This window comes from Diuraphis noxia, unplaced genomic scaffold (assembly GCF_037042655.1).
Source record: "Diuraphis noxia isolate RWA-SAM2 unplaced genomic scaffold, SU_Dnox_SAM2 contig0003, whole genome shotgun sequence".
Classification (NCBI taxonomy): domain Eukaryota; kingdom Metazoa; phylum Arthropoda; class Insecta; order Hemiptera; family Aphididae; genus Diuraphis; species Diuraphis noxia.
In genome coordinates this window covers 31,296,237-31,310,732 of record NW_028301713.1, presented here as the reverse complement: position 1 = coordinate 31,310,732, position 14,496 = coordinate 31,296,237, and the positions used below count along the sequence as shown (strand labels likewise).

Below are 14,496 nucleotides of genomic sequence, written 5' to 3'. Positions count from 1 at the left end.
TTAACAAGGTACTGAAGTTAAAAGTCGAAACATTTTTACTGCCCCAAAACGTAATGACAAACACAAAAAAAATATTCATGGTTTTGACGAATTTTTGTCAATATATGATCTTCAAATGCTAATAAAAAAAAATTGTGCATATGTATTCTTATAATTTTTTAATCACTATAAGAATAACTTATGAGGAACTTTGTATTAAATTTTCAAGCATTTTGATAGGGCCAAAAAAATGTTATCGACACTTCAAAAAAAAATTTTTAGACAAATTGAAAATTTCAGTCGTCTATAAATATCTCAAAAAAAGTCAAAATATTTTGAAAATTAAATCATGTAAAGAAAATGCCAATTCTAAATAACTGGTGAAATTTTCAAGTATCTACGACTTATACTTTTTGAATAATAACAAATATTTAAAACCGTTTGAGGATAAATCGTTACGCTATTTCGAAAAAATTTAAAATTCAAACGCACTTAAAATTTTTCTTAAAATGATGCTTCTAGTTTTCTCTATAGCTACTTGAAGGAAAACTTAGTGTTGTATTTTTAATTCTTAGTTAAACATAAAAAATTTTATGATTTTTCAACTTCAAAATTACCTGTAAATTTTAGCGTTTTCGACAGATTTCGTAAAAATTTGAAATATAAACGCTTATAAAAAAAATTGTGACTTACGATTTTTAATTTTTTTTAGCTACAATAAGGATAAGTAACCTTGTATTAAATTTTCAAGTTTTTTTGGTCGTCCAACATTTTTTTACCGGCACTTCACAAAAAAGTTCTCAAAAAAATTGAAAATTTCAGTGGTCTATAAATAACTCAAAAAATTAAACTGTATATAGATAACATAAACATTTGGTGAAAATTTCAAGTATTTACAGTGATTAGTTTTTGAATTACAACCATACAAAAAAATCGATTTGGTCGAAAACTGGTTTTGCGTAAAAATTCCCGTTTTTCTGTCATTTTTTTTTTTGTTTTTCTCGATTTTTTTGAAAACTGTTGGAAAATGTTTACTTTTGACCTTTGTAATGCACCAAGGATATTTACTTTTACATAGGAAACCTCCCCCAAAGTTTGAAATCGAAGCATTATTTCGACTAGTTATGCTGTACACAGACACAAAAAAAAAACATATCATTGTAAAATCAATACATTCATCATTTCGTTCAGAATCTAAAATTTTTACTTTTCAATAATCAATAATTTCTGGAAAAAAATAACTAAAGATTCATCTTCTTTTCATACTAAATAATTAGTTAAAAATTAATAACAACTTTGCTCTAACACAATAGCTTGGGTTTCAAGGGGTAGTAGGTAAATTCTTTATTTATAATTATGTGTAATTTAAGTATGAATATCTCTCTTTATCTACAATATTCAATCAAATGATTAGCTTACAGCAATTTCAATGTTTCTCTATCACTTACCTTCCTCTTCTGTTTTCATATGAGTTACATCCTTCTATTATCTGACTTATGTATTGCAATCTAGGCATTTCTCAATGATTTTTTACATCCATTATTCCTTTAAATATTAGTAATAGCAGCCCATCGAACCTTAAAATACTTATGACTTACTAATATTATTCACTTCACCTTTAACTCTTTCATATTGATATTATTAAAAAATAAAAATTAGAGCATGAATCAATTAACTTTATTTATTAGGTCTTCCTGTAACATTCTGATTAAACTATTCAAAAATACTCTTAATTTTTCAACAACTAGCCTAAATTATAAATTAATTATTAACTAATTAAGAGGATGCTACACCCGCATGTGTTGTCTCCATCTTACAAGTGCGTAACATTGCAAAAACTGTTTCGCGCGTAAAAGAACCGAGAAAGCTACAGTTATAACTAAGAAACGAAATTTTCATCACATAAAAAGGAGAATATTTTCTGTGCAATATCGTTTTTATTTTATCGATATCAGAACTACAAAAAAAGTTATTCATGCTTAAAAAAACACAAAATTAATGTATTATAAAACAATATAAAGAATTTTTTTTGTATAAGTGATATTGCACAGACAAAATTCTCCTTTTTATGTGGTGAAAATTTCGTTTCTTAGTTATAACTGTAACTTTCTCGGTTCTTTCCTGCGCGAAACAGTTTTTGCAATGTTACGCACTTGTAAGACGGAAACAACACATGCGGGTGTAGCATGCTCTTAACAATGAGCCAATAAATTAAAGTAGGTAACTTAACAAAATTTTATCACTATAATGTGGAGTATAACTTTAAATTGTAGAAAGTAAAATACAAGAACCAATACAAAATATATTAGAACATTTTAGAGTATAAACAATTATATTATTCAATTTGTACCATAATGTTTTTTATTATATTTATTACATTTGTTTATAAACTCTGTTATATAGTCTGAACAAAGTTCAACTAACAAACGAATACAAATATTCAACAGTTCATAAATCATGAAAAACATTTATATATATTGTACTATTGTAGTATCAGATTTCTATATATTATATTATGATACACCAACATTTATAATACAATGTAATCCCATAAGTAGAAATTTAGCATAATTCATTTCATGAGCAACAGTTAACACCATTAAAAATTACCCTATAAGTTTTAAAAAAATATATAGATCAAATGGCTAAATAAATTATTACAAAAATAAGCGTTAAGTTATTCAAAATAATTCAAAATATTGAAAATAGATTACAATATTAAATACTAACAAAATTTAGTTTTGTATTTAAATTTATTATAAAACCTTATAAACACATTATAAATTTAATAAAATATAGTATTGTCTACTTAAATAATAAATCATCACATTAAAAGATAATATACATAACATTCATTTTTTATCACAGATCGTTTAAATTAATGTAGTCATTCATTGAATACAACCACCTATAAAGCCATGGATATTTGTCGGAATCTACATTTATGCCATTAATAGCATCAAATATTTCATAATCATAATCTATTGGTTCATCTCTGAAAAAAAAAATTCAATTATGAAACATTTATCATTTATTCAACCACTAAAATTAATAATAATTATATAATATTTTAGCCAATGTTATTATATTATATTTTAAACAATAAACTTCATACCAAAAGAAAAGAATCTGAACAAAAACTAGTCACACTTTATATTGCAAAAAGCAATATATATATTTAGGACAGAGTATATATTTTCACATTTTTTGTTCTTTATAAAATAAAAGTATTTAATTTATTTTGTGAAAAAAATTAGAGCATAAACTTAATAACATATATATTAAATTAACTTTCATTCAAGATATAATAAAAACAATGTAGAAAATTAATAAATCTTTTTGAGTATACAGACAAAGTAAGCTTTTTGCTTTTGCAGTAGCATATAACATAGAGTTCAAGTGTTTCCCGGGCAATATTTTAAATATAGATGGTAGGGTATTGTAGAAAGAAACTAGTAAACTTTATCAGAATATTACCTTACCTAAAATTATTAGAACAGATAATTTATATTTTATATTTTACATTGTAATAATATGTACATTCATCATAATAATCATAAATAAATATTTGGCTAAGTTAATACATATAATAGAACTTAGAGAAAAGAGAAAAAAAGATTAACTTACAATAGTATTTGTATATTATTTGAAATACTCCCTTAACTCTATCCCACCTATAAAAAACCACGAGTTATCTAATGAAATAATAAACCATACTCAAGAAAAGGCCTTTTTTCTATTGCCACTGTCGGTAACCTTCTTTTGGATACCCACCCATAAAAACATACCTGAGAACGAAAAAGCCAATAATGTAGCTAAGGAAACATTCACCAATTATAATACACCAGAAATAGAATTATCATCTCTTAAAGATGTAATTAGATGCACCGTTGAAAGGTATAAAAAAAGCACATAAACAACTATGGGACCAGGAATCCAACAATAAACTCCATCAAATCAAGGCTTTTTAGCTCCAAACCAGTATCCTCCTTCCTGTACAAGACGTGAACAAACAATATGGTCACACACAAACATACTCACGTTCACTTAATCAAAAAAAAGAAGATGTCAAGGAGATGTTGCAGACTTTCACCCGAATATAGATTAGCATGTAATAGGACAAAATCAAATGTATGGAAATAGTTATAATAGGGTGTTTGGTTTTGGGTCTACAAGGCTGTGAAAAAACAAAAAAATGTTATGTTATCTAATGTTATTAAAATAGTTACCTTGAAAATAATAAATAAGAAAAATCACGTTCGGCGTTATGATACACATTTGGTTCGTCAGATTCATCAGACGAAGAATATTCATGACATGGACTCGTAGGGGCACTTGAAAAAACGTCATCGTCTGAGTCATAACCTAAAATCATTAGACAAAAATAAATAAGCACAATCTTAGTTATTTAATACTATTCGATTATAGTTCTCATCTTTCATGAATTGAACTTAATGTATTTTACATATTATCTATAGTTTAAGTTTTAACCCTTTCACTGCACCACAATTGCATCTCTTTATTTTATGTAAAATAACCAGGTTTCAGAACATAAAATAGTGTAGCAGTGAAAAAGTTAACAATAAGACTAAAACATTTCTTCAACTAATAAAAATTAAATTTTTGAAATATATGATTACCATTTATGATATTTTTTGATTCTTCAGTTTTGTCTAGTTTTTTAACAGGTTCATTATCTAATTAAAGTAAAACATAAACTATAAAAACTTATATACAAGACAAATGTGCTAAAAAGTATCTAAAAGAAAAATGAAATAACTTTAGCATGCAATTTAAACAATTGATAAAAATGATAACTGTTACAAAAGTCAATAACATAATAATTATTATTATATATACACATCATTCCAAAAGAGTATAATATTAATTTTAAGGGATTTTTGAAAAAAATTTTGAATTTCCTAACTGCAAAATAGGATTATAATATCAAAACCTATATGTTTTGTGTTACTGTGTATTGTAATCCATTACTTGTAAACTAAAATTTAAATTTAAACATAAGATTATCGATCTCTTCCCCCTCAACTAAATATCTGGGAATAACACTTGATAAACACCTCATTTGGAGTCCACACTTAAAATACAAATGCCAAGCTCTCAATTTTAGTCTTCATCTTCTTAAACCTCTACTCTGCTCTCCCTCAAAATAAACAAACAACCTCATATATTTCTAAGACCTGTGTGGTGCACCATGAGATCCAAGTTTGGAACTCAACCAAATGATCCAATACTAATTACAATACAGGCTTTTCAATCTACCTATCTACGCTTAATAATTTTGATATGCTCATTTACAAAAAACACACACAACTTTCAATACTCACACAAATCCTATAATCACTCACTTTTCACTCAAACAAATTCCAAATAACCCATCCAGGTGCCTTAAAAGGAACTGGTGTAGGGATTTACTCTATCCTCTAAATGAGGCCACTATGGGTAGCGACACCCATTAGCGACAATGGGCGATTTTCCTTTCCCATCATTCAAGCTCATCCAGTTTACCTATTGTGTAATATTGTAAACAGAGATTGTTAATAAAAACTTTGAAGTAAAAAAGGATTTTTCATAGGTATTTCTAAACAAATAAAATTAACAGATCTTTTAACATAAAATTATTAAAATAAAACAAAAATACAAAAAGTAGACATCTAACAAAACACAGCAACATTAGTATCAAACTTTCAACCTGACATGATGTGATTCTTAAAAAACCATCTCACAATTACATTTAATAATCTTCTTATCATCTAAAACTTAAATCATACCAAAATTAATTGAGGATACTCTAATATAAACTAGACCTCTTAAATATCAATCACTTATACATTAAATTAACCTCATAAATTAATTATAAGTCCTGAAAGGCTGATAAAAACTATTATGTAAAATTTATAGTTGTTATAAATATACAACTAATGCCGGTTCTTACAATGCCTGGTTAAGTGTCTGTTAATGGTTAACCGACGCTTAGTGGGATTTTTAACAGCATAATTCTACCGGTTAAGTGTCCATTAATTTTAATCGGACATTGTAAGAACGCCCCAAAACATAACTCAGAAATAAAACAATAAGTTTATGTTTAATAAATACAACTGTATGTACTATCAGTCTGAATTAATTACTAAGTATTTTGTATATTTACCACAAAATAGTTGTTTAGGTTTTAACCTTTTAGTTTCAATACTACATAAACAAGGAACAGCAGTTGAAAACCATTGCTCACAACTTAGCTCATCATCATCATTAGATTGTATATTATGCATAATAGAAGACTTTTCAGTTAGAATCTTATGTATCTGAGTTACCAAACAAGCTCCAGTAATTTCACTACGACTTCCAATTGCATGACATCTGTAACATATTTTTATAATCAAATCAATTATAAATATATATTTAGTTTATATGAAATAATTTGAATAAACAATAGTACAATTTGATAATTATTTGTAGATTTTGAAAGGTTGAAAATACCTACAAGTATACTAAATATAATCTTTTATCTTTTATTTATTACTTCACTGTAACAACCAACTTTGTATAACAACTTTTTATGTCAGCAATATTTTACACTCTATTAAATTAACTAAAAATATAACGGTTTTAACAATTGTAACAGCTGTAGGTACACACAAAAAAAATATTATGCATTATATATTGTAAAGCAACAAAAAAATCAGTTCTAAAATAGCATCTAAAAGTTTCAGTTGAATAATATAAATAATTAAATAGTATATATTGGAACAATGTGTGCCGGGAGTGGTTTTATAAATTTTCTAAATTTTTTAAAATTTGGAAATTATATTTTATATTTTAGTTGCCACCTTAATAAATTATGATATTTTTTTCAGTAATTTACTGCCCTAGTGGGTTTGATAAAGTGTATTATCACGTTGACTGCCATGCGGCCGCCGGCGTCCGTATAATAATAATTAGGTATTGATAATTTTTAGACCGCCGGCTGCCGCATTATATCATTCATAGGAGACCATATGGCCGCGGGCTGCCGTAAATAAATTTGGGTTTAAATTATTAACTTTTCCATGGCGCTACAATACTGATCTTGAAAATATGCTGTGGCGTAGTGGGAATAGTTGCAATTTTTTTGGTGTAATAAACATAATTTTAACATTTTTTTTTGTATTTTTAATTTTTTTTCAAATTCAATAGTATATATACAAATACAAGTTTATAATGACACTGAAAAATGTCTTTGGTGTACCCATGATAAATATTCCTGAGGCCGCCGGCAGCTGCATGGCAATCAACGTGTTATATCAATAAAAATGACTTTATAGGAACAATTTTCAGGCATTGTAGGATTGTTGAATTCTTTTTAAAACTATTTCACATTTAGCTTCATGAGTTTAAAAATTTGAGTGAATTGATATCTTATAAAATTTAAAGGTAAAAATATTATGTAGACGACCTCATGGGCTTTTACTATGTTTTAATTTTGAAACGAGTTATAAGTATTTTAAAATCGTAATTTTTTTGTACATCTAATATTTCAAGTTAACACAAAATTGTTTTTATGTTGTTTGTTTGTAAGACAGAGCAACAATACTTAGAGATATAAGTGATACCAAGAAATCTCTTGAGTGAAATAATAATAAAATATAATTGAAATTTACTCACGCATAATACTTTTGGAGTTTAGTAACTATTAAAGAAACATTGCTCACAAGTTCCAAATTATTAATTAACAATTGACAAAGATGCTCAGCTACTTTTCCGTGAATTTTTCCTTTAACCTTTGAATCAAAACGATTATCAGAGTAAAAACTATCTTCTAAACCCATTAAATGTCTAACTTCATGACATAATCGAATAGCTAATGATTCAATGCCTAGAATATTATTTTTATATTCAGATATTATTACATTTGATAAACGTTCTGCTAAAACCTAAAAAATAAGAACTTAGAATAACTTTATTTTATAAATACATTTTTTTTAGTTTACACGTACTTTACAAGATTTTACAACACAAGTATAAGATACAACTGTATTTTCTCGAGGACTTCGTCTATTTAAAATAGTTCCAATTCTCATAGACTCTAATGCTTTACACAATTCATCCATAGGACTTAGTAAAACAGCTCGTGGCGGTGATACTACAGGATAATCTTGTTCTTTTATACTAAATCTTTGTCTCAAGTATTTTTCAAGTAAATCTAAACCTCTATTTGATTTAAGATCCACTATTTTATCAAGAAACGGCCAATATTCAGCCCAACCAACATTCTTTTTTTCAGCTAAATCTCTATAATTTATTAAAATAAATAATACATTTATAAGTAATTAAAAATACAATTCATTAGAAATGGTTTAAATTACCTTCCTGCTTTTTCAATACTTTTATTTTTAAACTCATTTTGTTTTGGGCTTAACGGTGACTTTTTTGGTGAAGGAGATAATAATGTTTTCCGAACTGGTGATTTCCAATCCTTCCAAAAATTTAAGGCTTGTGATTCATTCATTGGTCCAGCCACAGCTCTTAATTCAAGTATAGGATTTAATGATTTAGGATTGTCATTCTAAATGAAAACAAAATATAGGAAATTGTGTTCATAGTAAAATTTAAAAAATTTATTATAATTATTACCTGTAGTTGAGGAATTTTTGTTGAGGATTTAGGTGAAAATGGTTTGCCAATTGTTGGTTGAACACAATCATCATCAGATTTCCACATTGGAACAAAAAATCCATTTTCTAATAAGTTTAATATTTCATTATACATTTCTTTGTTGTTTCTTGAACATATAACCTACGTTAAATTATGTTATATTTTAATTTTCAATAATAATTTATTTCATCAATGAAACTTACATCCTTAGGAGTTTGAAGATATTTATTTAGAGACGTTAGTAAACATTGATCATATGAAATAAGCTCTCTTACTACATCCACATGGCCAAATTTTGAGGCAATATGAAGAGGTGTATCATTTGCAGCTTTGTCAGGTGTATTTAAATACAAATCTGCAATGATTTCACTCCGTGATAAATATGATTGTTCCATACCATATAAACTTTTTATAAATTCTGAACTAGTAACGCACTCCATTATAAAACGAACAATTTGTGGTTGATCATATCGAGCGGCTACATGCATAGCGTTATATCGACATCCTTCCTAGTAAAAAAAAAATGTACATAAGTAAATTTTATATAATAAGCTAACTAAATTATAAAAATAACTAAATTAGAAATACTTGAAATAATTTAAAAAACTTTCAAATCTTATTTTTTTGATAAACTTAAAAATTAAGTTTTTATAAGGTACAAAATTATAAATAAAAATTGCAGTGTGAATTAATTTAAGACATACTAAAGCTTAACAGTTCATAAAATTATAAAGCATATTTAAAATAAAAGGTAAAAAGTTTTGTTTCAAAGTAAAATTAGAGTAGTAATGAAAGTTTTACTATTAATAGATCCCTCGACATATCAAGCTTTAAAATATTTTACTTGAATTATTGATGGTGTATCACCACTGCTAACAAGAAACCTCGGATTTGAATTTACAGCCAGCTTCACCTTATCTAGTTCTCCACTTTCAATTAGACGACGAAATGCAACCAGATCTTCAGATTTTAAAGACTTAAAAGTAAAACTAGAAGATACATTACAAGTATTTTTTTCTATCTGTTTTATAGGTATTTCTTGCCCAAAAACGCTAAATCTTTCAGCTTCAGTTGCTGATCTGAACAGCTTGAATCTGGCAGTTTTGTTGGATTTAACTGCAGAAAGTGTTTCTTGAAAATTAGTGAACACTCTAGGAGTATCTATGGTTTCAAATAATGTATTTATTTAAATAAAAAAATAAATAAAAAAATGATGACAAAACTTACTACTATCATCAACATCAGATTCCACAAAAACGCCATAAAACGATTCTTCGTCATCTGAAACGTTTGCAGCATTACTTGAATCCATGGGATCTCTCCTAAGAGATCTGGACACACCAAAGTACAAAAATTATATTATAATTCAACCGTATCTTCAACTATTATGTGATTAACACACTCCTAAAAATTGGACTTTAATGCACTAGACGGTAATTATAAGCGCCATCATAAGATGCCTGGGATAATTATTGAAAAATCCAACGACAAACATTTTTATACTTTAAGTATGGTAAAAAAAGACAAGATTAAAACGAAAATCGAGTTTGTCACAAATTACAGAAACGTATTTTTATATTATATTTTCGATCTGGTACTTGTTAGTAAGTTGCCAGTTAATTTTATTTGTTATTTGAGACTTGAGCATATTTATTATTTTGACGAGCGCCAAGCACCGTTATTGATAAGCATCATTTAAAAACATAGCAACGGCGGTGCCAACAAAAACGCTACTCGGATCAGTTTCCCGGATCATACGATCCGCGTTCGGTTCCGTCATTGGGCACCGCAGTCACGTGGACGTGATAACAGAGTATTTCTACCACCAAAATATTACCATCGTGAACATTAGAGGACCGCTTATCATATAGTGATAATAATATAATAATAATAACAATGATGAAAGATCAAACATCAAAATATGATCAATGTCCATCTCCCATCCCATCTCCCATGCATTATGCATAGACCTTTGACCTTTAAATGTCTGTATATGACTAATGTCTATATATATATATATATATGTATATATATGTCTTTATATGTCTATGGTCCCATTCTACAGTGATACTACTTTAACGTTATTATGGCATTCGCTAATCTATCCATAGACAATATAATATATTATCTATGAATTTATCCAGTTCATCATCGTCATATCGATACATCAGTACATCGCCCATCGACATTTTTTTTCCATTTAAACCGACACCAAAGGAGGCTCCAAGGGAACAATACTACTCCTCTGCAGCCAGGGCCGTAGCTGGAACAAATTTCGGAGGGTGGGGGGGGGGGGGGGGGGTGAACAGCTAACCATCGCCCCCCCCCCATATATGGCCTTGTCTGCAACAGCTGCCATCGTTATTTTATGTTTACAATACACTTGCACACTAATACAGACACATTAAACATACATTTACCATTTACGGTTGCTTTACCTAACAATATAAAAAAAGCGGCGGGTAAGTGGATGTCGCTTTGCTGTACATTGGGTGGTGGAGTGGACCTCTGACTAGGGTAGGTTAGATTTGAATGCAATGATAGGTATCATTGTATACGAAAAACGATTCTGAACGGAGATGATTTGTCAGTCTAGGATATATTATATTTAAATATTGTCATATATTCTATTTCAAAACAAATATATTATTTTTCAATTAGGACGCATTTTGAATACCTATGGCATGGTTAATACATTTTTCCAAAAACATTGCATGTAGTTATCATAATTCATAATACCTTATATTATCCTAGATATACATATACCTGATTTCATAAAAATTTAACCCAAACACTCAAAACATTTTTCCTATAATGACGCTTCAAATTTTCTCTATATAGTTATTTGAATCAAAACTTATGTAAAACTTAGTGTTGAATTTTTAACCTTGGATATAAATACAAATAATTTTATGAATTTTAAACTACAAAATAATTTGCAAATATTCATGGTTTTGACCAATTTTTGTCAATATTTGAACTTCAAATGCTAATAAAAAAAATTGTGCATATGTATCCTTATAATTTTAATCACTATAAGTATAACTTATGAGGAACTTTGTATTAAATTTTCAAGTATTTTGATAGGGCTAAAAAAATATTATCGACACTTCAAAATAAAATTTTCAGAAAAATTGAAAATTTCAGTAGTCTATAAATATCTCAAAAAAATTCAGAATATTTTTAAAATTAAATCATGTAAAGAAAATGCCAATCTAAATAACTGGTAAAATTTTCAAGTATCTACAACTTATACTTTTTGAATAATAACAAATGTTTAAAATCGTTTGAGGATAAATCGTTATCGTTACGCTATTTCGTAAAAATTTAAAATTCAAACGCACTTAAAATTTTTCCTATAATGATGCTTCGAGTTTTCTCTATACCTACTTGAAGGAAATATAAACACAAACAATTTTATGATTTTTTAACTTCAAAATTGCTTGCAAATTTTCGCGTTTTTGACAGATTTCGTAAAAATTTGAACTATAAACGCTTATAAAAAAAATGTGGCTTACGATTTTTAATTTTTTTTAGCTACAATAAGAACAACTCATAAGGAACCTTGTATTAAAGTTTCAAGTTTTTTTGGTCATCTAAAATTTTTTTTATCGACACTTCAAAAAAAAATTCTCATAAAAATCGAAAATTTCAGTGGTCTATAAATATCTCAAAAAAAGTCAAAAAATTAAACTGTATATAGATAACACTAACATAAACATTTGGTGAAAATTTCAAGTATTTACAGTGATTAGTTTTTGAATTTCAGCCATATAAAAAAATCAATTTGTTCGAAAACTGATTTTGCGTGAAAATTCCTGTTTTTCTGTAATTTTTTTTTGTTTTTCTCGATTTTTTTGAAAACTTGGAAAATGTTTACTTTTGACCTCTATAATGCACCAAGGATATTCACTTTTACATCGGAAACCACCCCCAATGTTTGAAATTGAAGCATTATTTCGACTAGTTATGCTGTACACACACAAAAAAAAAAAAACACACACATCATTGTAAAATCAATACATTCATCATTTCGTTCAGAATCTAAAATATTAATAGGTACAATAAATAAATAAGATTTATATTGGATAGTCCGTCAGTCTTTTCACGGACCGCTGTAGCGTGCATGCATCAACAATCAACATCTTTCATTGTTCATTATATAATTAATATTATTAATTATAGTATATTACCACTTACCCAAGGACAAGGTTCTAGGGTTCTAACTCCCCTAGTCCCCTGAATTTTTTTTATTTTACAAAAAAAATCTTTTTTAGGTACCACCACTTCAATAAGCAGAGTCTGAGAGTCGATCAATTGTTGGTAATTTTTAATAAATATAAATTAAATTGTTAATTTATTATTAATTATAATTTTTATAACTAATTACCTTTATAAAAACTGTTAAGCAAATTATTGAAGTTATTTACACATGAAAACCCTAACCGAACTAAAATCCTGCGTACGCTACAGCAGTATATTAGTATTTACTGCATATTACCACAGGGCACAGAGTAAAATAATAACATAATATATTGCATAATACATCCATCATAGATTAAAAATTACTATTTAGTATATTGGATATTAGTTTACATACCTACCGCCATACTACATTACGAGGTGTCGTTGATAGGAACACCGCGGATATTTGTTAATTGTTATTTGTTTATCAGAATTTAGAATAAAGACCTATCGGCTACCACTTATCAAATTATAATTATGAATAAGTACTCAATCGTTTACAGGGACACAGTGAGTCCCGAGGTAATTCTTTTCTCACATAAATCAGTGAATCAATCGATTTTTTTTCAAACTGATGTTACTGGTTTGTCTGGTTTCCGGTGACGTGACGTAGCAATAACAGTTAAGCTAGTTTCAGAAATTAACTAGCAATTAAAAAATGTATGATACCTACTTAAATATTAAATTTACAATTTATCATAGAATATATAACCACTGATTTTAAAATATACGATGATTGTTATAGTATGAAATTATTATAAAATCAATGGTAATATTTTACTATGATAAATTAACTAATATTTCCACAATTTCAGTAATTTTAAGTTATGTTCCAAATATTCAATAGCCAGTTGCCATAGATAATCATTATAATGCTATTGCAATATTGACTAATCGAATATTAAACATTGTCAATTTAATGACTAGTCATTAGTTCATTATTGAAAATAACTGATTGCTGACATTGACGATAACATTTTTCATACACGGTGAAGGGAAAGGGAACACAAAAAACAATCTAAATATATGCTTTGGACTACAGGTTACTGGAAAGTGGACATAGTACATTTGTACATTTCAATGATATTGTGTATATAGCCTATCTAGGCATGATGTGTGCTTAGGTATACCTACCTAAATGCCTGTTCAGAAAATTATAAATTAGCATTAAACTGCATACAATTTTAAAACTATTTGTAACTGATGGAGAATTGTATTAAAATATAATTTTATATGTAAAATAAATATTTTTTTGCGCACTATGTTTATATTGAAAAATATTTTCTAACCTAACCTTACTTCTTAAGAATTAATTATTTTTTCATTTTAGAGAACATATAATGATATAACTAGGTACATGCATGTTTAATAGGTTTTTAATAAAAAATAAAATAAATTAAATACTATAGAATTTCTTGGTGATTTAGAAATAAATAAGTACTAACACAGCAGAATAAGACAATTATATAAATACCTATATACTGATATCGAGGTAATTATTAAAAAAATTCACATTTCATGAAAAACTCTGACATTTTCCAATATTGAAAAAACTCCCCCGGATGTTTTTATTTAAGCTAAAAAAGAGGACATGTCCGGGGAAAAGAGGACGTCTGGTAACCC

The 14,496-nt window shown here is 27.4% G+C and overlaps 1 protein-coding gene across 2 annotated transcripts; it reads right to left on the bottom strand.

The window, feature by feature from the left end:
- Positions 1-1,646: 1,646 nt before the first annotated feature.
- Ankle2 (ankyrin repeat and LEM domain-containing protein 2) lies at positions 1,647-10,299 on the bottom strand. 2 transcript variants are annotated; one of them, XM_089223895.1, is made up of 11 exons: positions 9,856-10,298; positions 9,473-9,789; positions 8,832-9,137; positions 8,608-8,769; positions 8,340-8,539; positions 7,971-8,265; positions 7,639-7,907; positions 6,146-6,354; positions 4,620-4,676; positions 4,209-4,344; positions 1,647-2,974 (listed from the first exon to the last, which is right to left on the bottom strand). In XM_089223895.1, exons 1-11 carry the CDS (start codon positions 9,938-9,940, stop codon positions 2,842-2,844), a joined length of 2,169 nt encoding a protein of 722 aa, XP_089080021.1. In that variant the 5' UTR covers positions 9,941-10,298; the 3' UTR covers positions 1,647-2,841. The 2 variants fall into 2 exon arrangements, with proteins under 2 accessions (XP_089080021.1, XP_089080022.1); XM_089223896.1 differs by lacking the exon at positions 4,620-4,676 and having other exon boundaries at positions 9,856-10,299.
- Positions 10,300-14,496: the final 4,197 nt, after the last annotated feature.

Bases quoted from the DNA above. Each gene is read 5' to 3' on its own strand.
- Ankle2 (XM_089223895.1), bottom strand. From the start codon at position 9,940: ATGGATTCAAGTAATGCTGCAAACGTTTCAGATGACGAAGAATCGTTT. The intron at 9,790-9,855 runs GTAAGTTTTGTC...TTGAAACCATAG, and splicing joins ATCTGATGTTGATGATAGTA to ATACTCCTAGAGTGTTCACT. The intron at 9,138-9,472 runs GTAAAATATTTT...TTTTTTTACTAG, and splicing joins ATACACCATCAATAATTCAA to GAAGGATGTCGATATAACGC.